The sequence below is a fragment of the Ceratosolen solmsi genome, unplaced genomic scaffold, assembly GCF_000503995.2.
Source record: "Ceratosolen solmsi marchali unplaced genomic scaffold, CerSol_1.0 scaffold3, whole genome shotgun sequence".
NCBI classification, from domain to species: domain Eukaryota; kingdom Metazoa; phylum Arthropoda; class Insecta; order Hymenoptera; family Agaonidae; genus Ceratosolen; species Ceratosolen solmsi.
In genome coordinates this window covers 5,132,183-5,159,195 of record NW_011948428.1, presented here as the reverse complement: position 1 = coordinate 5,159,195, position 27,013 = coordinate 5,132,183, and the positions used below count along the sequence as shown (strand labels likewise).

Here is a 27,013-nt window from a genome sequence, read left to right as displayed (position 1 = left end):
TAAAATTTATCCAAAAATTGGACAAAATTATTATTTACGTTATCGTTAGCTTCGTTCCAATAAGTTATATAACGTCTTCGTCAATAAGTTATATAATATTATAAACTATTTATGTTGTTGCAATTTCACAACTTTATAATCACTTTGAACTCCCCTAATAACGAACAAAGGAGTTATATTTATATATATAAAATAATATTACGTGAAATATTTTCACAACTATATAAAATAATAAAATTATAAAAACTAAACAGTAAATTTGCTATTAATACAAATAATATAAATAAATTTTTTAATAAAGTAGATAATCATTTATACAACATAAATTGTTGTACAATTATTAATAATATATTTAATAATATAATATTTGAAAATTGTTTTTTATAAAAAAGAATAAAATTTCAGACTAATATCACATCTACATCAAATTGTTAAATTCGTTAATTTGTTATAATTTTTTAGAAAAAAATTAGAAAAATTACATTGATAATAGAAGATAGCATGCATAAATTGTATAATCAATAGATTAGCACGGACATATTATTTCAAATTTCTTTTAAAACAATGAGCTAATATTTTCCTTACAACTATTATTTTTCTTACAACTTCACTGCGTATATTTATATCTGATATGCATTCTTCTTAAAAGAAAGCTGCATTATAATACCGGAGGGATATAAATGAACGGAATTATCCAGGAAAATATATGGGAACAAATAAAAGGACTTTGAGGCTGGATTTTGGATTACTCTTACTTTTCATAAAAATCTACACCACTTCCCATGCACGGAACCAAGCTATGAAAATATTATCCTTAATTTTGCGATCACTAGCTAATTAACGAATAATTCGTATTTTTATTCTGGCAACATCACCAGCAAATAACTTACCTTCTTTCTAAGTTTAAAACTTTGATTAAAATTTCTATATCTTAATATACTTCATATTTCCTTACAGAAAGTCTATGATTTAAAAATAAAATAGAAATTATTATTTTACAGAAAATGTATTAATAACTTGATCTTTGACCTGTCATGTACAATAATAACATCGTTTTTTATCCTTTAACCATTTTATTAATTACTTGACTAATATTAATAAATAAATATGTGTATGTGTTTGTGTGTTTGTTTGCTTTTGTGTGTGTGTGTGTGTGTGTGTGTGTGTGTGTGTGTGTGTGTGTGTGTGTGTGTGTGCGTGCGTCTGCGGAGTGCGTACATACAAGTTTGATGAGAATGCATCGATTGAATTCTATAATAAAGTTTCATAATTTTGTCAGTGCTTCGGAAGCTCAGTGCTTCTATAAAATATAAGTTTAGTATTTATTTTTCGATGTAATATTCGATAAAAAATAATAAGTTAATGAACAGAAATGTCTTTGTGTATGTATATATATGTACAGAATGTAAATAATAAAAACCATTAAAGCGTGTAATATGTTTAAAGTAAAACCAGTTATGTATAAAAGTTTACTTGATCAATACTCTTAAACAATTAACAAACTTAACAATCTTATTAAACCATACTAGATGTCCTTTATGTATAATATTTATATACTCCTCACTTATATATTTTGTATCTACATACATAAATTATATATTTTCTAGATCATATAGAACATTCAGTTAGATTTTGCAATATTGTCGAATATAGTTTCGAAAGTCTTTGACTTGTTGAATTGTTATTAAGTATTTATTATTCATTTTAACAGCGCTTGATTAAAAATATTCGTCATACAATTACATTAGATGCTCTACGCATTACATCACAATTACATAGATAAAATGAAATATGTGATAAATTGATCGGCCAATATTTGTTATCTGGTAAAACCAGACATTGTAATAAATGCGTCCGTTCTGAAGAAGCATCCAGTCAGTTAAGAGATAAAGAGTCACGATTATGATAAGGAACGCCTCTTCTTCGAGAACGAAATGGGATAGAAGGGACGAATTCACAATATGTGATCACATATAACCGGTCCTCTTGGCACTATATAATATACTCGAAATTTTTATCTTAAATGTAATTATCGTAAAGAAACAAGAGAATTCAAATAAAACATTTCAAATAATATTATTTGAAACTAGTAAATTAAATCATTTACACTAAATTTAAATGGCACTTACACATTTTTATATTTTCCCGTATACTTTAATCGCTTAATATAAGGGCATAACGCTTGTCTCGTTTATTTTAGTTTTATTACACAAACTATTAAGTATTCTATAAAAAAATTTTATTCTGATGACATCTTTCATAAAAACTTTTAAAACCATTAGATTATATCACGCGTAATCTAGCTTTATTAATTGGAAAAATCAAAATCTCTTATTGACATTGCATTTTAATAAAACTGAAATAAACTAAAGAAATCAAAATCGTAATATAAAAGTTTAAAATTTTTTTAATAATACAAACGAAATGTATGCAAATTTATTAAATTCAGCATATTATATATATATATATATATATATATATATATATATATATTTATTTATTTATTTATTTATAAAATATATTAAATTTATACAAATGAACCATATAGTTCGTTACTGTAAGTCGTACAACTACTATAACACTTATTATACAAGCATCAGTAATTAATTTGTTTTAATATATTGTATTATTAATTATATGCTTTAATCAGTGAGTTTTTTTTTTTTGTTAAAATAGCGACACGAATATATATGTTCAGAATGTAATGTTTATATTGCGAAGTAAGCCGTTTTAAGATTTAATTTTCTATAAATAAAAAAAGTATATACATTTTTATTCAATAAAATTATATTTAAAAAAATTCAATATATTTCATGCAGACGTTGCTCGTATATATATATATATATATATATATATATATATGATTGATGGAATTTTTCCGGTAATTGGTTTATGACAAGTTCGACACGATGCAACCTAACACCCGTGTTGGTAGTGATGAGCAATAGAAAATTCACGAATTTACTGCTACGATAAACTCGTACTAAAGAATGAAGTACATAGTTAAAGAATAAGCTGTAGGTCCACCACTTTCATTGCAGAAGAAAGTCTTACATAATATACAAGTGTTGAAAATAGAGTCAGAAAATACAAGAATTTATTAAATATAATTTCATTCGAAACAATGGGTTACATATTATATTGCAAATCTTGCATGAGTGTAAATTACAAGAAGTATGGACTCAGATGTCTTATAATTCATCGTTTGACTGATAATCTGAATAAAACTGAATATGATATCTATGATCAGCTAAACATCCATGAACTCATCCCAAAGTTCGGTAGATACATTGACGGAACTCTTCATACGAGGCAGATACTTAGATTTCCTTGTTAAAAGCGACATCTTCATAGATGTTTGTTATCATACAGTTTTAAATAACATATTAATAAGCTAAAGCGGATATGAATTTCATCAAAATTATAATTTATTTAATCTAACGTTATATTTATTATTTACTGCATGAAATCATTCTTAATAAAAACTCTTACAATAAACTAGCTTTTACTAATGTAATAATGGTTATGAATTTATACATAAAATATTTTATTATAAATATCTAAAATTATGTTAATTAACTTCAGACTATTAGGAAAACATTTGTCAGAGTTTGAAACTCTGTCAACATTATTATTGTACGATAGCAATAAAAATATACTAATAAATTATTCATATATATTATAAACTCAAAAATTTATATAAAATATTTTATATATATATATATATATATATATATATATATATATATATACATTCGAGTGATTTTGTTATCACTATTTATAATAAACTAATAAAATACTAATATTCTAAATTATAAATATATAACATATTTTTGTTCTATATTTAATTCAACATAAACCGCTCGTTTCTTTATTGACAAAAAAATTATTGAAGTTATGTACGACAATCTAAAACTAGTCATTTCATTGCTCTTGAACCTTTACTATGCTTATTTATGACTAGTACTCCTCTTTGTGACAGCAATTTTATGTTACAATTCATTGGAGCAAAAACATTTCGAGCTAAGGAAAGAATTGCGAATTCAAGAAGAAAAGTATGAGTTTTCTGATATACATCGGAAACTTTTTCTTTCCTTCCCATTTCCCACTTAGATTGAAATAGCATTCCTTTCGCAAAGCGATTTCATAAGTTTATTGTCTTTGTTTATTCGTTGAATCGCGCATTCTTTAATCTATTTGAAAGTCTAGAAAGTAAATAATAACCGCATAGAACTAAATAACATTTGACCTATTTAAATTCTAACTATATTTCTAATTAAATAATTTTACACATAATTGTGCTAAACTCTTTTTCGAATTATATATATATATATATATATATTATCTCAAATTTAAATTATATAAAATCATTATAATAGCATGAATTTTAAAAGGTAAATTTCATCTCTTTCTTATATCGATATTTGCATTTCAAATATACAAATTTTGTTTATATTAAATATTAAATAACATTATTTACTCATAAATTTCTTTGTTCGCATTAGAATTTTCATTAAAAAACAAACCAACGAAAGTAACCATTTAAAGTAGTTCTAAATAAATATTGTGATTTTTAGACTAAAATTATATTGTAATTTTTCAAATAATAAATATAGAAGTGGCGGTAAAAATAAAAATTTTAGTGACATATATGTATATGTTTTATAGAGTTATTCATAGAATTATATGCCTAAATTGAAATAAACTAATAATATTTATAATTTTTAAATTAAAATTTTGATGAATTATACTAAAATTGAAGTATTTTTAATATATGAATATTTTACATAAAATAATTATCATTGCGCATAAAATAATTAATTCAAACTTTAAGAAATTAATCTGTAAAATGTTAAATATCAAATGAAGTTGTTTAGATATTTTCGTATCTATATATATATATATATATATATATATATATATATATATATATATATATATATATAAATACATAATAAATAGAAAATGTTGAATAATTAATTGTTATTAATATATTTCAATACTTTGATTTTAAATAAAAATTGTATGAAAAATTCAATTCTAATACGATTTTATTAAATAACTGAAAAAATTTTGTTTTATAAAAAATTACCTTGGATAATAAAATAAGGATAGAATTAAACCTTTACACTATTGATTACTGTCATTTTATATAAAAAATATTTTATACAAAAAGGCAATAGGATCTATTAATCTTTCAGTGTAATGTAATTATTTGTCTAATAAGAAATATTGATAAAATATTATTTAAAGTCTTATATAATAGTGTTTGTGCAATTTATAAATATAATTGAATTAAAAAGTTATTAACAGAAAACTAAGACCCTCAAATATATCCATTGATATTCTTTTATTTGAATTGAAAATTAGATTTTCTTTTATATTATTCTATCTTATATACGTGAGGCTAAAGTGATAATTCAAATGAATTCGATCGATATAAGCATAGAGTCATTGAATGCGTAAAAGCTGAAACACACAAATCGCTTAGGAACAAAAAAGTGCGCAGTAGTAATCTAAATTCGTAAATTAAATGTGTGATACAGACTTAAACCACATAAACTCAAACAAAAATTTTCTGAAATCTTCTAATTGACTTAGGTTCTATAGCCTTTGTCATAGATACGCAATTAGATTTAAATGTAAAATACTGGAAATAGTGACAATTCAAACTGACCTTTGTAAATATTGTCTCTTTCTACTGCTCATCATTCATTACTTTATCAATTCTTTAATATTTAAAATTGAATTCTTTCGATTTATTCATTTTATATGTTTATTTTACAACGTGACATAGTTTTTAAATTTAGTTATATACGTCGAGTTTTATATCAAGAGTATCGTCATTAATAGAAAAAGTATTTTTTTTTTCTTTTGATCTGATGATTAGAAAGTTTATATAAGATATTTCATTCATAGAAAATTTGTTAGAACACAATTTGCCGTCAATATCAATCTTATAAATTAACTTATGTATTTTTATGTTATGAGCATTGATTCTTGTCTCTGGATATAGAAAAGCATTTTCAAGTTCAACCTATATTTTCCACATTACAATTTCATATTTCAACGAAATTTGTATCAATATCACGAATTGACATCGTTACAATTGCGATTACATCATTATTTGAAGGATTTGAAACACCTGGTACATTGCAAAATAGCGATCGAGATCTGAGGAATAAAAATGACAAAAAGGAAATTGAATACTGCAGATTTGGTAATAAAATGAAAATCTAGTTTATTTCACTGAAATAATAAACTCTCTTTTTCTAATCTTTTTCACTGAAATTTTAAACGAGTGCTGAAAAATACAAAAATAAATTATTACATTTAGGAATGCAAGACCGATGTAAAATACTAAAAAGAATGGAAATAACGCATCATTAGTATACAAATTGTGAAAAATATATAAAATCTCATGCAATTTATTTAAAAATAATCTGAGCTTTGTTATTATTATTATTATTATTATTATTATTATTATTATTATTATTATTATTATTATTATTATATAAATAGTTGAGTTCTGAATAATTAAATGGATAAATATTTACGTTAAGAAATTTTTGAATAAGAAACACTACATATTACTAGTTGACTTCCGCAAACTCTATGTCCGTACTTTGAAAAATTAATTAAAAAGCAAAGAAATTGTAAATTAATCTTAACAATACTCTCTACCATTTTCTCTTAATTTAAATATTCAATCGTTAAATACTTATACATTTGAATTGGGAATGTAATAAAGGACGCCATAGCAAGCAAAGCAATTGGTAATGCGAAGGAGCTTTGTATCACGAATACACGGGAGCACTTGGAACTTTCTGTTCCAATGAACATAGAAATTTCAGGTTTCCTACCACTGCGTGTTATCGTGTTTTGTAACCGAATCACAGAACTGCAATCTGCTACCTGAGTTTTTCTTAGCTTCAGTGAACAGCTCAAAATTGTTTAACAAACACGTTCGACATTTTACGTCAGAATTTTGCTTCCCAAATCAATATTTTAATTACGTATTTATTTATAGTCATTCGAAATATTACGATAATATCCATAAAAAAAATAAACTATAATGATTATTAATTTTACTAGGTTTTAGATAAATCATAAATTACAATATATTTCCCATTCATTATTTAATTAGAAATTAGACGTTGCGTAAAGAGAAATTATAAACTTAATATGAAACATTTGATTGAGAATAAAATTTTTCAAATTCGAACTTCTTAATTCTACTTATACTTTATGCGATTTTTTTTATGTTTTATTATTTTTCAAATCACCGAGAAATACAATTGAAATTTTCAATAAAATAAATTCAAATTCTTTTAATGTTCAATAAATTTAAACTGCTGATCTAAATCTTTATTTATATATTTTAGAATTTTTTTCGATTATTTGCTATCTCGTTTTACAAAATTCACCTTATAGTTATGGGCACTGAGTAATCAATTTTCATAAGTCAAATTATTAATTTGCTATTTAAAATCTAGCATTTACTTACGTATTATTCAAGCTAGTTTGTTCAAATACTTTAGATATTTTATGTAAATTAATTATGTTAATATAGGAATGTGTTTTCTTTTAAATGTTTCATTGATCGCTTAGTATTTTAATTCAATTAATTATTCTTTGTGTATGTAGTGACAGTTTCGCCCATTACTATATCAAACTTAACATTCCAAGTTCAGCCAAAGTATTTTTAATAGTTCAAACAAGCTAAGTTTTAATTAGTACTTTAAAACTTATTCATTATACTGTCTTTGAGAGTTTTACTGCTTTATTGTTATTACATATACATTTGGAATTGCTTTTAATAATAAATTATGTTTCATTAAATTAAGTCATATTGTTCTAACAATTTTTAATAAAAGAGTTTTTGTATAAAATTTTTTATCAATATATTCTATTTCCATAAGAGAAAAGCCTGATGTTTTTATATCATTCGAATAGCTCGCTTAGGGAACTTTATGAGATTTGTCTGGAGTTCAACCAGAGTAGTAGATGTTGAGGTCGAAGCTGCATAAACATCCTTTTACTGTAATTGAAATCTTTATTGCAATAAAATGGATTGTTGATAACAATATAAAATATTTAATCTAACATATCAATAAAGTATTTTATCTTTTAGTTTCCTTAAAATTCCATACATTTTTATCGTTAAATACTATGTTTATTGCAGTTTATTAATTTTATTTTTCGCTTTGTAATATTCTCAGATACTTATTGAAAATATATGAAAATATCTATTTGGATTTATCTTTAATGAGAATATAATATTATTGAGTAATTAAGCATTGAGTACTTTTATATAGTTCAACGCATTTAAATAAGATTTCCAAATATCTTTAGAATTTTTTAAATATAATTTTTCATTTAATTTCTTATTCATTTATTTAAAGATAATGGCTATAAAATTGTACTAATAAGTGTAAAAGGCATTTAACACGAATGAAATATTACCAACTAAATTGACATTTTAAAACAAACTTATTTATCGCCCTGCATAAATTATCTGCTATACATCTATTTCAATAAATAACTAAAGCAATTAATTTTACATTAGAATATTTATTTCCCATAATATATATCTTTACAAAATTCTTGTCATACAAATTGGATAAATATTATAAAAAATGCATTAACAAATGCTGAACTTGGTAAATTTATGTTTCTTACAAGACCATAATATCCTACGAGACCATAAACTAGCGATTAATAGATAGCTGTGATAGTTTAAATGAGGCTAATTTTTGGAATGTTTTCTGCATTCAATTTTCTAAATTTCGAAAAATATCAATGAACGAAACTAGGATTTTAATGTCATTTCATACACCCAATCATGTTATATCAATATACGACAAACATACTGAATATTTACGAATAATAAATAAATCATTAAATAATATGCAAATTATCAATATATATATATATATATACTTTTGATATTTAAAAAACATTTAAAATTATAATAAATGCTATAAAAAGAAAACGGAATTATTGATTGATGTCATTTGTTCTGAGCTTGATACGTGCATCATTTAAAAATCGATATCATGACCTTGATCTAAGCCCGTATATTTCCATATATAGAATTGATGAAAGTTGACATGGAACCGTAATAGGATATTCTGAATTCTTATTAGAAATTTCAATTCATAGGAAAAGTGTTTTAGATCGTAAGCAAAAAAGACTTTTGAGGTGATGAAAACTAGTTCACAGAAGTTATGTGCAACCAATATTTCTAAAATAATCTAATATTAAATTATTTTTATATAAAAAATACAAATATCCATATATTATATATTAAAATTTTTATGTAAATTTTTGTGAAAATTAAGTGACAACATTTTAGTGGAATCTAAACAAACATTAGCATGTAATTGTTAAATTATACATCTTAAAATATTTTATCTTAATTGAGTCTAATACTTTATATATATATATATATATATCGTTTACCGCATGTAAAGAAATAGTTTCAAGTAAATTGTATTTGGATATATTTAAATGTATTGATTACATCAATCGCGAAAAAGAATACACACGTATACATATAACACTATTTTTCTACAAGTAAATTCTGTCAATTTCAATGAAATTAAAATTCTAAAGAAATATTTTCAAAAATATAATATCATGTTACTTATATAAAGTAATATAATTAGATTTGTATATTTTAATCATTTTCAGATAATATTTTTAATTAATTTAATTAGAACACTACAACAATTTAATTAGACAATTTGAATTAGAAATAAGATTTGAATTACTTATCTACGTATACATTTGAAACATGGAATTATCTAATGTTCATCTTTAATATTTGTAGGCATAATATTTATGAATTCTTAAATTACTTATTTAACGTAAATATATTAAGTTTCATTTATACTAACAAATTTTTAAATCGCTATTTAAAATATATAAAAATTTCTTTAAATATTAATAGTGATTTGTAATTAAATTCTAATAGTTTATACTACTTAAATTAAAACAATCATTTTAAGTATTATAAATCTAAATAATATTTAATATTATTATAAAAAATAATAAAAAAAAATTGATATTTTGTATATTTTTGATGAATTATTTTGTATTTAAATTAAACTATTTTTTGTAAATAATATACTTAAAATATAATTAATATAGTTTATCTCAAACTTTCAAACATTGGAAACTGAATTTAAATTATTTTTAATAAAAGTGTATAGAAATTAGCGTTTTAAAAAATATTTCTACACTGGATAAGATAATTAATCATGTATGTAAACGATTAAAATATTATCTATTTATCGAATTATAATTTCTCATTGACTATTATAATATGATCAATGTTTGCTTGAAATTTCGATCCCTTAAATAATTAAAGTTTGAATGTCATCGATATGAATTTACAGTCGGTATATTAATAATAAATATTATTTAAATTTACAAATTAAAATACTTTCCATTGTTTCAAAACTACTTTACGCACTTTATTTAATTATGATGTGCTTTTGTTTTAAAACGGGAATTTGAAAAACTGCAAATTCAATTTTTTTTAAAAATGTTATTTTAATCAATATAAATTTAATGAAAAATTGTTATTCAAATCAATTTTAAAAGTAATACAATAAAATGAGAAAATTGAAATGTAAAATATTTGAATAATTTAATATATTATTACATATGGTTAGTCTTTTTCTGTTTGAGAATCGATAGTAATAGAGTTATCTGATACGTAAATAAATATCATGTGTATGGAACAGTTAATTAAAATTGATGAAATTAAAATTACAAGTACGTAGAATTTATGCAAAAGATAGAAATCTCTGATTCGAAACTTGGAATGAAGGCCTATTGACAATTTTTCGATGATGCTCGCATATTGGCAAGTGTCCATTGGATGTCTCTTTTTTTCACTGTCCCTTACGTAATCTCTTCTATCGCTACTATTAGTAAATTTTATACTTAATAACGAAATGCTGTTTATTTACAAATAATACAATTAAGATTTATGTGGTATACGTATTTCGTTAACTTATTTGACAGAAATATATATATATATATATATATATATATATATATATATATATATATGGTTCAGTCAAAATAATATTACCATTAATAATTTCACAGTATAAAAAAGATGTAATCATATATTAATTCTGTAAAATAAATTATAAAAAAAAAAAAACGATAATAATTTTATCTTATAAAATGTATTTTACGTCATCGATATACATAAAAAGAATAACTCGTGTGTACAAAACAAAATTTTTATCTTTAACTCAGTGATAATTCGTATTTATGTTTTTGTAAAGTAAATACATATCGAAAATAAAAATATTCTTCAAATATAGATTACTAAAAAAATTAATCTGATATGTGGGTGAAAATAGAACAAAAAGATTTAGTTAAATTGTATAAAAATAAAATGGCATTTGGAATATATTCTTTGGTAATAAATTAAATATTGTAGAATTAATGTATTTTACACCGAGATTTTTTTTTTTTTTTATTTTTTTTTTTTATTCATAATTATAATATTTGAACAAAATATCCTTAGAAATAAAACTATTATTATATAATTTAATTAAAATATAAACTACAGAAAGAATTGTACGTAATACAATCTGTATTTAAAATTCATTATTAATAAATAAAATTTTATACTATTAGGACACTATATAAAAACTATTTTTAATTAAAACATTTTAACTGAAAATCGTGAAATATTTTTTAAAAACTTCAATTTTATTTTCTTTGACATTAATATTTGAAATAAACACTTCTTTTTTTTTTAATAATTACATAGTAAGAATTTCATTAATATTTATTATTGTTGTGCAGTATTTAGCAAAGATAAATAAATTAATACTGTATTTTAAAAAATTGTAAACCTTACCATATAATTAATTACCTTTTTATCACAAAATTTCTTAGTGGTGAATTCTAATAATTACGCTGTAGCCGGTTCGTCAGCTTTCTAGTAGTATGTGTGAAAGTGTAAATTGATAGACATAATGTAGCTTTAATTATTCCCACTGCTTGATACTTCAGTGAAGCCAGGCGAGATATTCGAATGAAATTGTACGTGAAGGATAAATCTACCGTCTTTGATATACCGAGTTTTTTCTTATGATTGTAGTTTATTGAAGCTTCCATTTTTCAAGATCTCTCATTATGATATATTGATATATAAATAATTGCAATGTGCTATGTATTAGATATCGATAAAATTTTATACAGATATCATAAACGTTCGGACAGTAAACGATTATATTTTATTACAATCAGGTATGTTTCTCCTGCGTATTATTAAATAATGATGATAAATTGGTAATAAGTAGTTGCATATTTTAACTATAACTCGTTATTATTATCGAAAATTCTCCAGTTACTTCGTATAATTATTCGTATAAATCGCAAAAGAATTTAGAACATAAAAAACTAAATCGAAGTGAAAATTACAGAAAACAAAAATTTTTCAAAAGTTAAAAGTAATTATATTTTAATCTGTTTTAGATAATTTGTTTGATAGACAATAATAATTATGTTGAAATATATAATTAATATAAATAAATATACATGAATATTATCATTAAATTGATATGTAATAGTAAATAAAGATCTTATTCAGTTAAAAAATTATTTATATTATAATTGAATTATAATTTGAAATATTAACGTAATACATAGTAATTGCAATAACGCACAAATTATTATGCAATTTTATATGATTTAAAGAAATGTTTAAATGTCGAAAATAATACTAAGAATATATTCTGTGTATAATATATTAGTATTCTATTACAAGTTACAATATTATTTTTTATGTAAAATTAGAAGGGATTTATATTAGAAGGTATATATATATATATATATATATATATATATATATATATATATATATATATATATATATTTTTTTTTTATTTTTTTTTATCTTTATAAAGTATATATATGTATATATATATATATATATATATATATATATATATATATATACACTTTATAAAAATAAAAAAAAATTCTTTTAATTATTATGATAATTACGAAATGTTACTTCTCAAGTATATTTGCATATTATTATACAATTATATAATGAGTCATGTAATTCGTTTTAATTATGTTTAATATTTATATAAGTAAAATAAAATTGCACGAAGCACAAGATCTACTTTGGAATTTGCTTTCGTTACAAATAATTTTTTATATTTATACATGTAGTGGCTTTACTCTACATTATTCCATTTGCATAATTTTTAATGTTTATGAATTACTTTGAATATTTTTAAAATTCTTCAATCTATGTACTATAAATGAAAACAATTTTTTTTTTAATTTTCATTGGCTGAAAATAACTACTATCTTTTAACATATCGTGGAACAATGCGTTGTATCATACCACATTCATATAACTATAAAATTTATAAACTAATTCATAAAATACAATAAGTCTGTTTTATCTATTTTATATTCATAATTATATATATTCATATTGTATATTTTAAATTTCATTTATATTCATAATCTTTTACCAAAAAAAAGCTATTTATTTACCTTCTATGTGGAAAGAGATTATGGTGATCTTTCATACTTCGGAAGGAAATAATTAATTTATCCAGATGTATAATTAAAAGATTTCTATGACTAATAATTTTATCTTTGTTAAAGAGACTAAAAAATTATGAAATTAATAATTGATTTTCTTCTAAGTCAGTTTCTTCTGTCGCATAAAATTTTTGTAAAAATTAATATCAATATACAATTATAAAAATATTTAATGTGGAATTTTGCTATAAAAAGTGAGACTGTAAATAACATTATCTATTTTAATAAATTTCTTTGGGTGAAACTGACGATTTCACTTAAACGTAAAAATAGAAGGTGTTGATATTTTCTTCTTCACTGCAAAATGCATACAAATCCATTATTACTTACTGGCATCAAATTAAAATAACTAAAACTATAACTAATGTGAATAATATTTTAATTGATATAAAAGATATTTTATTTCGTGAAAAAAATAATGATTGTTAAATATATTTATTATATGTTTCACTAAATATATATATATATATATATATATATATATATACCACAGTCGAACTATAATTTAATGCTTAAATTATAAATAAATGAGATATCACCATAATCAATGTTATAAATAATAATATTAATATAATGAATGTTTTAATAGCCGATGTTTAGAAAATTATCCTACATTGAATATTTTGAGAAAAAAAACGTTTTTCATATACTTTTATTAAAAAATTTTTCATTTCCATTTAAAGAAATTCTACTTCATATAAAATTTTATCGCACACAAGAACAATTTTTATTATATTACACTTTCAATATAATGAAAGTATTAAATAAATACTAGAAAGTAATTAATAGTTTATTATAAGTTTTGTAAATAATTGTTGTAAACTTTCGTTAATAACTCCGAGCACCAATACTGTCACTTTTCATCCATTCTACATACATCTGCTTTATATTTTAGAATTTTAGCACAATAAGTATAGTAAGATAAAATAATGAGTAAGACAGAGACAGAGAGAGAGAGAGAGAAGTAAAAGATACGAGGGCAAGATAATGATTATGTTTAAGAATATCAATTAATGAAATATTTTTTCTTTTACGGCGCTTCTATGTCCTGCAGATTCTGAATATAAGGAGGAACAAGTGCCAAGATACAGGCCAGATTCACTTGCGAGTCTTTGTCGGGCGACACGTTTTACTGAAGCGGAAATGAAGCGGATATATCGAGGCTTTAAAGCCCAATGTCCCACAGGAGTCGTATGCGAGGAGAACTTCAAAATCATTTACTCGCAGTTTTTCCCACAAGGAGGTAAATTAAGTTTATTAATGTAAAATAAGCCATTACCGATTATTATTACCGTCATGTTAATGATTTTTAGAAAGATAATATTTTTAACAATTTAATTATTGCGAGAGGGAATTTCCATACGAAATAAAGGCAAGAGCGATGTGTAGTGTGTAGATTAAATTTTTCAATTAAATAAATGCCTCTTACTTTCAATAATATAACTAATTTTTCTGCGTAAACACAGCCGTATTCAACTACATTTCTACCAATAAAATAAAGTGCAAACTATTTCTCCTTATCGTCCAACATGAGGAAAGTTTTTATATTCATTTCATCTAAGAGTTTCGTTCATCCAGCTCTTTTGACATAATTCAAAAGCTTAAAATCTCTCGTTCAATCCAGTCCAGTCAACAACTTTATTTTAGTACCAACAAAACATTGAAGTTTTATATATGTGTATGGAAAACTTTTTCGGAAACTATATAACCATTTGTACTCAGAGTACACATTTCTTGTCCCAGATGATAATCCATTCGTACTATCATCAAAAACACTTTTGCTCAAATTTTCATTTTTTCAACTAAATTAAGAAAAATTACAAAGCACAAATTGTCTCTAAATTTCTCTATAATGATTGACAAAAAAATTAATTTTCCTAATTAAATGACAGATATTTTTCATAAATTAATTAATAAAAATTAAGTATATATGAGGTTTTAATTGTTTGAAAGATTTGAAAATTATTTGCTGTTTTTAAGCTCCAAGCTTTTAGAGTTCGAAAATTAATATTCGATGAAACCGTTCAAATCAAATAAATTGGTCAATATTAAATTATTAACATTCTTTATTCAACATTATTGTATATGGAAGCAATCGATGAATATTTAAGCTTAATAATAATAATTAATAATAAAATTTTTCCTTAATAAATTAATAAATTCATGTAAATTTGCAAAAGATATATTAATATTATTTTCATTTAATTATTTAATTATTATATCAATAAAACTTTAACATTTTATTTCCTTCTTAATACAATATAATAATTTATTTTCTCACCATTTCATATAAATATTATATCAGTCTCTCATCAAATTAATTATATTCTTAAGTTTCCTTTACATTGTTAGATTTTTTATACTATATGCGATAATTATTGTTATAATAACGTCATATTATTATATCTGAGGTTAACAAATTTTTGTTGCAAAAACTTTTTTCATCATTATTCTATATTTAAAAAAATATCCTTTAATATAAACAATATTCATTCTATACTTAATTCATATTAGTAGTACAAACTTATAATTCGTTAAAATATATCTATTTAATTTTTAATACAAGTTTTTTTTAATTCTATCATTCATTTAATAAATCTTATGATTCGTTGAAAACAATTATTAGAAAAAATTCATAAATAGAATTAAGCATTTTGATTATAATTTCCGAAATAATTTTACTTTTTAAACTTCCAATTTATTTAATTGAAATTTCTAGAATTTCCAAATAACAAGATAATAATGTTTCATGATAATAGCCATTTTAATAATCAATACATAGATTCCTGAGATATTGAGAGTACCTAAGTCTACAAGGGGTTACAATTTTTATTTCAAATGGGAAAAAATAACTTGGAAAGACTCGGTTTTAATTCAATTGATTAAGTAGTAATATAATATATAATTAAATATATCTGAAATAATAATTTATCTGTTCTCTCATGTATATTAAAATATCTGTGTAGTCGTTAATAATTTCTTATTGAAAATGTATCGAAGGACAATTCATTTTAGTAAAAATGTATATTTACATTCTCTTTATATGCCATTCCTATATAGTTGCATATTAAATAGTTTAAACTACCAATAAATTATTTCGAAATCTTTATTGTAATATCAATGTAACTCTAATAAATATGAATTTTTTTCTGCTTCAATCTATAGATTAAAAAGAAAAAATCTTTAATTCTAATATTAGTTTTACCTATTAATAAAATTTAATTTCGTAATAGATTTATCAAAAATCACTCGAGAATTCAAGCATCCTTTAAGCCTTGTAAATTCTTAATGTACATCGTTGGCTCGGGTGGATCCCCTTTAAAATCAAAGTATAGTTAACCCTGATTATTGCGCATATTGCAATAATTCTAAATTTTGCTAATAATGTAATCAACGTACGTTTTTCAAATAGAGTATAAATTTAAATATCAATTAAAAATGAATAATGAATTACTTATAAAACTTGCTTTAAAGAATTATCCAAATAATCCTTATTTGGACTGCAAATAGTAAGATATATTTTAAGAGCTTTTTTTTTTCAAAGAAAAATTTTGCACTCTTCATAGAGAATATATCGGTTATATGTTTTTAAAGTATTGATCGAAAAGAATAAATAAACTAACTGAATTTGTTCAATGATAATATTTAGTTTTGTTTTTCGTCATATTATTATATTCATATTATAATTGTAATAAAATTGGAAGTTATGGAAAAAAATATTTTTCATATTATTATAACATTTCTTCTTTTACCTGTAAAACATTATTTCCTTCATATCGTGTTAAAGAATTTTATATTGAGAAATATTTTGTAAAGTTTATTTAATAATTTCAACATGCTTTATAAATTTTCTTTATAATAATTACAATAATTAAGAATTAATACGAATTAAAAATGATAAAATATAAATTATTTATTTTAGAAATAAAGATTTTTAAATCCATTTCCCTGTATTATTTATCTTATTTTTTTTTTTTTTTTTTTTTTTTTTTTTTTTTTTTTTTTTTTTTTTATATTCATTTATTATATTAGAAATAAAATATCTTAGATGCATCTATTTTAATAATTAAAATAGGCTTTTTTGTTTATAAACTCAATACATAAGTCTCAATTTAATTTATCAATATTTCAAACTTAGCAGATCAGAGATAAATTGAACGAAAAATAAATACAGCAACATCTTTCACAGTAAAAAGTTTATTTAATTCTATTTGACTGTAACATATTTACCTTTTCCACAATTTTTATTAATTTCATTCTGATTGAATTCATCATCGGCTTATATGTTTTCATCTACCTCTCAAGTAATCGAATTTGTCCTTTTCTCTACTTTTCCATTTCAACAATAATAATTTTTATCTCACAAACAGATAAATAAAACCGCATGATCCACTTTTATATTTCTTACACATTTTCTATTTTACTATTCATTCCCCCTTCCCTCTATTCATTCACTCTTACTCTCTTGCCGTTCTCTCTTCTTGCTGGCCCTCACTCGTACTATGTTGAAACTTTACACGTACCATCGATCGTCCCTTGAAAGGTACAGCGCCACATTGCTATGCTATTCACTACCCTTTCGGGATTTATGATTTAGCGCTCGCGCACTGACGGTAAATTGCTCTAAGAGAAGGGCAAGCAGACCGTTTACTACGACTAGAGGCAGAGACGATATAAGAACGAGTGACCCTGACCTCTAAACTACCTCCTAAAATACAAAAGATGGTACATTAGAGACAACGAGGGAGAAAGAGAGAAAGAGTATACACAGAGAGAGAGAGAGAGAGAGAGAGAGAGAGAGAGAGAGAGAGAGAGAAAACGAATTATAAAAATCACTTATAAATCGTAGTTTAAAATATAAAGATAAATATAATTCAATTATTACAATGTAATACAGGTGAAATATTTGAAAAATAATGATATTATTTTTAATAATTGCAATATTAATTTAAGATAAAGTGAAACAAATAAAGTACAGTAATATTTATTATGATAAAAGAAATATTGTGTTCAGAAATTTATTACTTAAGTAAATAATATTATAAATCATCGTACCGAATATGAAAGGAAAATTTTTCCTTTTAGAAATTTTTTTATTAAAATTTTAAAAACTCTTTCGAATCGTTAGAAGAATAATTACAAGTTTAAGATTATAAATTTTTTTCATCTACCGAATTAAATTGAAACAGAATTCAGTTATTAATATATAACTCAACGATTAAAAACAATAAGTTTATATATAGCTTTTTATTCTTTCAAATTAGCTTTCTTTCAAATATTTCAAATTAGCTTAAACTATTGCATTTTATAATTTTTTCCCTTATTTATGTTTTAATTTATATTTTAATCTGTACTTAGTGAAATACATATTTGTTTTGTAATTCAAGCATACCAATGGTACAATTAATAGAACATGTAATTGTTAATAAATACTTTTTATACTTATTATTATAGAAAAAAGTATTGTTTTACTTTAATGTAGAAAATACTTTCTTTTTTTTTTTTTTTTTAATATAATAAAATTATATTACCATATTTATTTATTATTAAAACTTATTACCTAATAAAATGTAAAATGAGGTTTTATTGAAATTTTTCATTGTTATCTTCTTTGATTTATGAATAAAGTTTTAATAGATTAATAACGATAGATTAGCCAGAAATTCAAATAAAATTTACTAATTGATAACACAAAAAGCAAGATTCATAATTATATTGAGAAATAATACGCAATAAACACTGATGCATTGTTTTACTTGTACTTTTCTCAATTTTGTACATAATTTTCTTTAAAGTTGAATTTTTAAGATAAATATAATACAAATAGTGCAATGTAATAGCATAAATTATACAAGTACATCAATTATACAGTTAACTACCTAAGTTTAAGTAAATAACGCAATTTCTTTTCAACTTTTAACATATATTACCTTAATATGTTGATAATTGACAATATTAAATTTCAATCAGTAAATTCATAAAATTTAGGAATTTAAGAACTATAAAGGATATTTTATTCTTTCGTATATAAATATATTCGGATGTAGCAATATAAAAACGTAATATCAAAATTGATATTTAATAAAACTATCTATCTCTTTACTGATGTTAAAAATAATTTTCTTTATTAAAAATTATATTTGTTGATAAATATCTCAAAATATTGCAAGAAATAAATAATATTGTTACATTATAAAATGATGTGATTTTTTTCAAAATCTTTACTTGTGAACTTATATTGATGTTTTAAATTTTAACTTCCGCCTTTGCTTCTTGTCACTATTCTAGAATTTTTATTCTTTTCTCAACCCATAAGCTTCGGGGAATGAGGTTTTGCACTTTAGTTGACTAGAAGACATTATGACGCGTATGTTCTTGCAATATGATGTACTTCTAGTGTATATTACGTACACATAGTCATTATAAAACATACTTATGGTTATTGATATTTCCTTCTTATATAAACTAGGTTTACGAAAAATAAAAATTAATGACAAATAAATAAGAAAATGAATGGATAAAATTAAATTTTTCAGAAAAGTTTTAATTGCAATAAGTGTAGGATTTGTTATATTATTATTAAATTAATTAATTAAAAATTTTAATCTATCCCTTATGTTTCATATTTAAAAACTTTTTGATAAACTAATGTTTATTGAACATGTCACATTACTAATTAAATTAACGAAAAATTAATTGTAATTAAAATTACGTTAAATAAATAATACTAAAATACTAACTTAAAACCAAATAATAATACTTTAAAAATATTTTTATCAATTCATATATAAATATAACATTCTCTTTTATTAATTTTTAACAAAAATCTAATTAATATATATAAAACTTTGTAAAAGTTAGTTTTTAAATTTACATCTGCACATATTCGTCGTTCAAGTTTAGATAATTTTGTAAAAGTATAGCATTTATTATTGAGACAATGTAAATAGATAAATATTTAAAAAGTGCTTATTGCATTTTAACCTTTATTCTCTTCTTCTTTATTTAATAAAATTTCTTCTCTATAATTCTGATATATCATAGAGATCAGTTGCTCCATATGGAATTATTAATAAGAGAAATATGAGTAGTGTAAGTAAATAATATGCCCGACAAAATTCTAGTTTTCTATTTATATTATTTAACATTCATTATCAATTAAGTATTTTTGCTTAAAACGATTTATTTAAATAGCTTCCAATAAATTATTTAAATCTATTCAATCTACATAACAATCTATACTAAATAATTTTACATTAATTAATTTTAAATATCCTATAATTTCGAAAACTAATCTCTTGCACAGACTCACAGCTAAATAATAAAGTATATGCAACTATAAAAATAAAATAAGATTATTTACAAAAGTGGTTTATAAAAATATGACACGTGAAAGACATCTTCAAAAATCAACTAATAGAATAATTTAAAAACCATTCAATTGCATTGTAAGAATGCAGTTAAATTTTGGAAATTGTATTTTATTTAATTACGTTCCTAAATTGAGACGATTAAATACTATAATTTGATAATTAAGAATATTAGAATAGTGCATTATATAATGTTGACTGCTTGCTATCCCTTTTTTATAAAATAATTATAATTAAATATTTTTCTTAAATATTATATCAACGTATACTATCTGGATTTTATGAAATTATTCTATGTTTAATCTCATCTTCTGAAGTAACAATTTAAAAAGAACTCGTTTGCTTGTATTGAAAATAAAATACAGCCATAAATATATTTATGGAAATATTTTTACTTGTCATAATTTTAAAATAATTATAATATGAAGCCTTCTATTTTCTAATACATTAAATTTTCATAAGTTTAAATAAACAAACTTGTATACATATTTCATTTATTTTATGTGTAAGTATAAGTGTAAATACATAAAAATATATTTGGAACAACACAAATGTGGTTAAAAAAAATTAAAACCAATTGAATCACTGATTTGAATAACAATCGTTGCTACTATGCTAAGTATAATCCATTCTGCAACATTATTATTTTATCTATAATATAATATTTATATAAAATATGAATAGTAAATCAATTATTGATTTAAGTGAATAAATTAAAATATAAATTTATAAAATTAAATGTACTTTTTGTACCCTAAATACTCATATATACATATGTGCGTGGCGTATGCGTGTGCGTGCATGCGCGCGCGCGCGTGCGCATGTATGTATGTATGTATGTATGTATGTATGTAGGTATAAATATATTAACCGATATTAAAAATTATATTGCTATTATAATATTATATTTATAAATTAGAGAATATAATTTAAAAGAAAGTTTTTATTTAATAGATTGAGCTTATCTAATATTCCTTATTACTATTTCTCTTTTCCTTCTTTTCTCTTGTCTCTTTATTCTATTGATCCCTCTCCTCTTTATTTACTTAATTCTTCTATTATCGTCTTACTAACTTGTTTATTTAAGTAGTATTATTGTTACAAATGTATAGCTTCTATTACTTTATATGCTTAAAATATAACATACCACGTAATATTAAATGAAACATAAGCTTTATTTATTTATTATTTATTTTGTTCTACAATTTTCTATCGTTGCTATTAAAAAACCAAAGTCTTAAAATTAAAACTATAGTTATATCCTTTATATTCGCTTCTTAATATGTATAATATAAATATATATATATATATATATATATATATATATATATATATATTTCCATTCTACCAGTTACTAACTTATAACTTCTTTCTGCAAATAAATTAAAATAAAAAATGTTTTCACAAATATGGAATATCAATTGTATGAATCAAATTCTACAACTTTAGAAATTCTGAATTAATGTAATATTTCGATTCAAGTCTTTTGTTGTTCTCGAAATTTTCTCAGAATGGCTCAAAAGATAACCCTATAATTCGAATGGATTTTCTTCTCAAGATGAAAAAAACTTATATTTTAAGACGTATAGACATTTATGGAATGACTATCCAATTGCGTATTTCCTGCTGTTATCGCGAACGGAATTCTATTATAACGTTATCAAAAGCAAATGCTGTAATTATTGAAACTTAGATGAATAAAAAATTCATTAATATCAATTCCTATTTGCACAAATTATAGTAAATTTATTATTTACACACGCGCGCGCACACGCATTTATTTATAAATTACATAAAATGAATAAAATTTGTTTAAATAAACATATTTCAATATGGTTATAATGATTATATGATTATATGTATAATAACAAATAATAATATGTTATCCTCACATCTTATTACCTAAAATTTAATTACGTAAATGTAAATGTCAATATTGTAAAATGGCGCAATATCAAAAATATAATTAAAAATCTAGATCAAATTTAATAATCCAATTTATTACTTTGCGGAGTTTGTTAAAGGGATCTAAAAATATCATAATTAGTGATATAAAATTAATCATTTTTTAATTTCCTACTATACTCAATAATAAATAATTTATATTAAATGTGAAAACTTAATTACTATTATTTAAAATACAATTCTTTATTTATAAATAAATACTTAGTTTATAATTAAATATACTAAATGATTTAAAAAATTGAGATAAAATTATAAGCGAATATCGTTACTTCTTAAAGTTTTTCGTTTAACCGGATGATTAACAGCTACAGACTTACTTCACTTAAAAATCAACGACGAAAAGCATTCCTGAACCGGAAGTTATTAACAGTTTTTGAACTTCCAGCTCGCATATGGCGCTTTGTACAAGTTTAAAGTAAATGAGTAGACTAAAAGAATAAAAAAACTTAAATAAATTATGGCAATCGTAAAATTTATATAAATGATTTATATAAAATATAATCTACAAGGTTTCAGAAATATGAATTATTTTAAAAAAATAATATATCGAATAAGGATTTTCAATGTAATTAATCTGGCAAAGAATTTATATAAAATAATTTTTATTTTTCAAATTATTTAAACATTATACTACTTAATCTATTAGTAATGTATTTACTTAAATTTTTTAATGAATTTTTTGCCATCTTTGTCTTTCTAATTCCATAATCCATAAAATATTTACAATACATTATATTACAATACTAGCAATAAGAACAAAAATATATATCTTTCGCAACTTTAATGAAACGATGGTTCTTTCTTTTTATTATCAACCATATATCCATGCTTTGAAAAAAAAAAAAAAAAAAAAGAAAAGCCATAGTATTGTACGTGTACATTGTATGTGCACAAATGAAAAACAATGATAAGCTCGTATTTGCATTAGCCTCGTATAATAACATTTTCTTCTCACCAACGATAATTATAACATTTACTTTTCAGCAAACACAAGCCAATATGCCCACTACGTCTTCAACACCCTGGATCACGATCACAGCGGAATCCTCAGCTTTGAGGTGAGTCCAATTCTTTTCTATTCTTCTATCGCAACATCTCCTCGGAGAACTCCCTTTCAAATTCCCCGGTGGGCAATATTGTGGAAATGACATCGGTTACGTATGTGTGATTCTCTTATACGGGTCTTATACACCCACATACAACGAGTTTTTCATCGACTTCAACAATGAAAGTTCAGCCAAGTTTTACTTTATAGTTAGTACATTTTCGACTTTTAGGTAGTAGCATGTTCGCTAAGGGCTAGCCTCGTTTTAGCTTTTATTTTCTTCCAATGATAACGTATTTGAGATTTTTTGCAGAATAAGAATTGGCGTGAAAATTTATAGTCTAAATTATTCTAAACGCAGAAATATACAATTAACTTAATATTGTAATAATTGTGTTTTCATTCAATAATATATATATATATATATATATATATATATATATATGATTATTTTTTTTAAAAATCAACGTTTGTGCAACGCGTGTGTTGATATGAAAAATACTAATTTTAAGATAATGAAATACTTCCGATAGTTATCATAAGTAATTTTACAGATTTCCCATATATGTTTTAGCTGAAATATTGTCTTGTAAATTTAAATATGAAATATTTGGTAAATATTCAAAGTATATTCACATTATTGTACTATCAAAATGGGTAAATAAAATTAATTTCGTTATTACTGTCTTATATATTTCATTTAATGATGTATTTCGAATGACTAATCTATTCGTATTATTTATACAATATATACTTTAAAATAAAAAATTATTATGTTAATAATCATATACTTTTACATGAAAAACAACTTTTCATCGACGAAGCTTAATATTTTCCCTGGCTTCCTTGTGTCCCTTTCTAATTCAATTATTCGGCTCATCATGTATATAAATTCATTTTCCATTATAATAGATTCACAGCACAAATAAATATCTGTTATAGATTCATAATTATTGTAATACATAAACTGTATTTAACTTACTGTAAAAAATCATTTTTACATATGCTTTTTATTAAAAAATTTTTAATACTAATTGAATGACAGCTGGTTGAATGAAGCAGGGATTAGGATTTAACAATAAACGTGAATGGTATTGGTGAATCATATTCCATAGAAGTGAAGTATGTGGTATAATTAAATTGTAAATAATTCTAGAATATATGAGAATTAAGTTTTGTAGATTAAAGCTATAATAATTATTCACCTAGGACTTCCATTATGTTTTAAGTATCTCATTCACAACTAACGACCTGTGTGTAGATCAAAATGAACTGGATCTTCCTACAATCTAATAATATAAATTCCTTTGCGAATTCATATTCCTAGAAAATAATAGATTAATTATTTAATAAATATAAATTAAAATAACTTGTATATGAAACAAATTCATTACGAAAACAATAAAATTTAATGGGATTTTTTAACGAACAACATCACACAATCGTCACAACGTATTTTTTCGCTATTTTGTTAAATTTTTTTTATAAAAACATATGTTTAATATTATTCTACCCATTTTATTATATATAGGAAATAATATTTAAAAACACTTGTAGTAAAAACTTTAGTATTTTTACTATTTATAATTCATTTATTAATGAAATTTATTTAATATCAAAATGCTAAAATAAATGATATTTTTTTTAAATTCAATTTAATTTTTAAATCCATCATTATTTTAAAAGACAAATTCTTTAATTCGAAATAATTTCAATAATTAATCATGATACTATAATACTCGTATCTTATAATACTGTTTTTTTTGTTGTTGTTTTTTTTTTGTTATTTGTAATATTATTTTTTATAATATTACAAAACATATCGAGCTACTGAAGTATTACATATTGAATAATACTTTAATCTATATTAAAACAAAAAAAAACAAAAAAAAACAAAATTATAATTACTATTGCGGACGAGGAGATAATGTAGCGAACACGCGTGGATAACTAATGATCTGTAACAAATACGTGAGGATATTCTACTTTAATATAATGTTTTAAAAATTTATCGAATATTGCATTTTAATATAAAATAAAAGCTAATGTTATTATTGATACCAAACTATGTACCAAAACAATTACACGACTATTAAAAATTAATCAGGATAGTCCATTCAAAATTAAGCCAGTGTAAATTTAACAAGTATGTTACATAAACGTATTACTGGAAATGAAAATTTGTGCCTCTTCACATTCACAACATCTTGAATTTTGTAAAGATATAAAAAAAAAAAGAAGCAAATTATAGTTCATAAGAAATATTACTTTATTAATTTCTTTGCGATTAGACAATTTCAATAAAAATTCATAAATTTATTAAAGCTTTATTAAATTTCGCGAAATAATTTAACAACTTAATTTTACTTAAATATATGTCCTTAAGAAGATTGAAAATTCTCAAGCAAGATAATGATCTTTTATTTATTCTTGGAATATCCATTATCGAGAAGTTTCTTCATTCTCGACGCTCAAGACTATACTTTTTCTGTAAAGCACGTGCCTATCTTATTGATCGATGTTTTTTTTTTCTTTTCCAGATACATAAAAAATTAAAGAACATGCGTAAATGTGTATGTTACATTGATATAAAAGTTTATGTCCATGAGCTCTCGTTTTATCAATCTCTATTCTTTTTGCACTGAAAATTTCTTTCGTATACTTTACGCTAATTACATAACAATTGTTAAAAATTAACCTTAAATAAATCGAATAAAAAGATCTGGGAGCATGGTAAGAACGAACGAATAAAGAAATAGATAAGTTTATTTATATATATATATATATATATATATATATAATGAGCGATATTTTATTTGAGACGTAAATTCAATAAAAAGTATTTTTAATTCACAAGCGTACTATAAATAATTCTAAATACAAATTATAAACATCACTGCACTAAAGCTTTTCAGTCTCTGGTTTATTTTCAGTTCAACGTATTTCTTTCATAATAATAACTAAGCATAATCAAGAAATTTTTTAAAAAATGAATAAATGAAAGAGAAATCTTATCATTTTTTTTTTCTTT

The 27,013-nt window shown here is 22.4% G+C and overlaps 1 protein-coding gene across 1 annotated transcript in view; it reads left to right on the top strand.

Moving 5' to 3' along the window:
- LOC105363717 (uncharacterized) overlaps positions 1-24,085 on the top strand; it is a 34,010-nt gene extending 9,925 nt beyond the window's left edge. Inside the window, exons 3-4 of the mRNA XM_011501468.1 lie at positions 14,657-14,845; positions 23,922-24,085. Coding sequence (XP_011499770.1) covers positions 14,657-14,845; positions 23,922-24,085 — 353 coding nt within the window. The remainder of the gene's footprint in view (positions 1-14,656; positions 14,846-23,921) is intronic.
- The last annotated feature ends 2,928 nt before the right edge of the window (positions 24,086-27,013 follow it).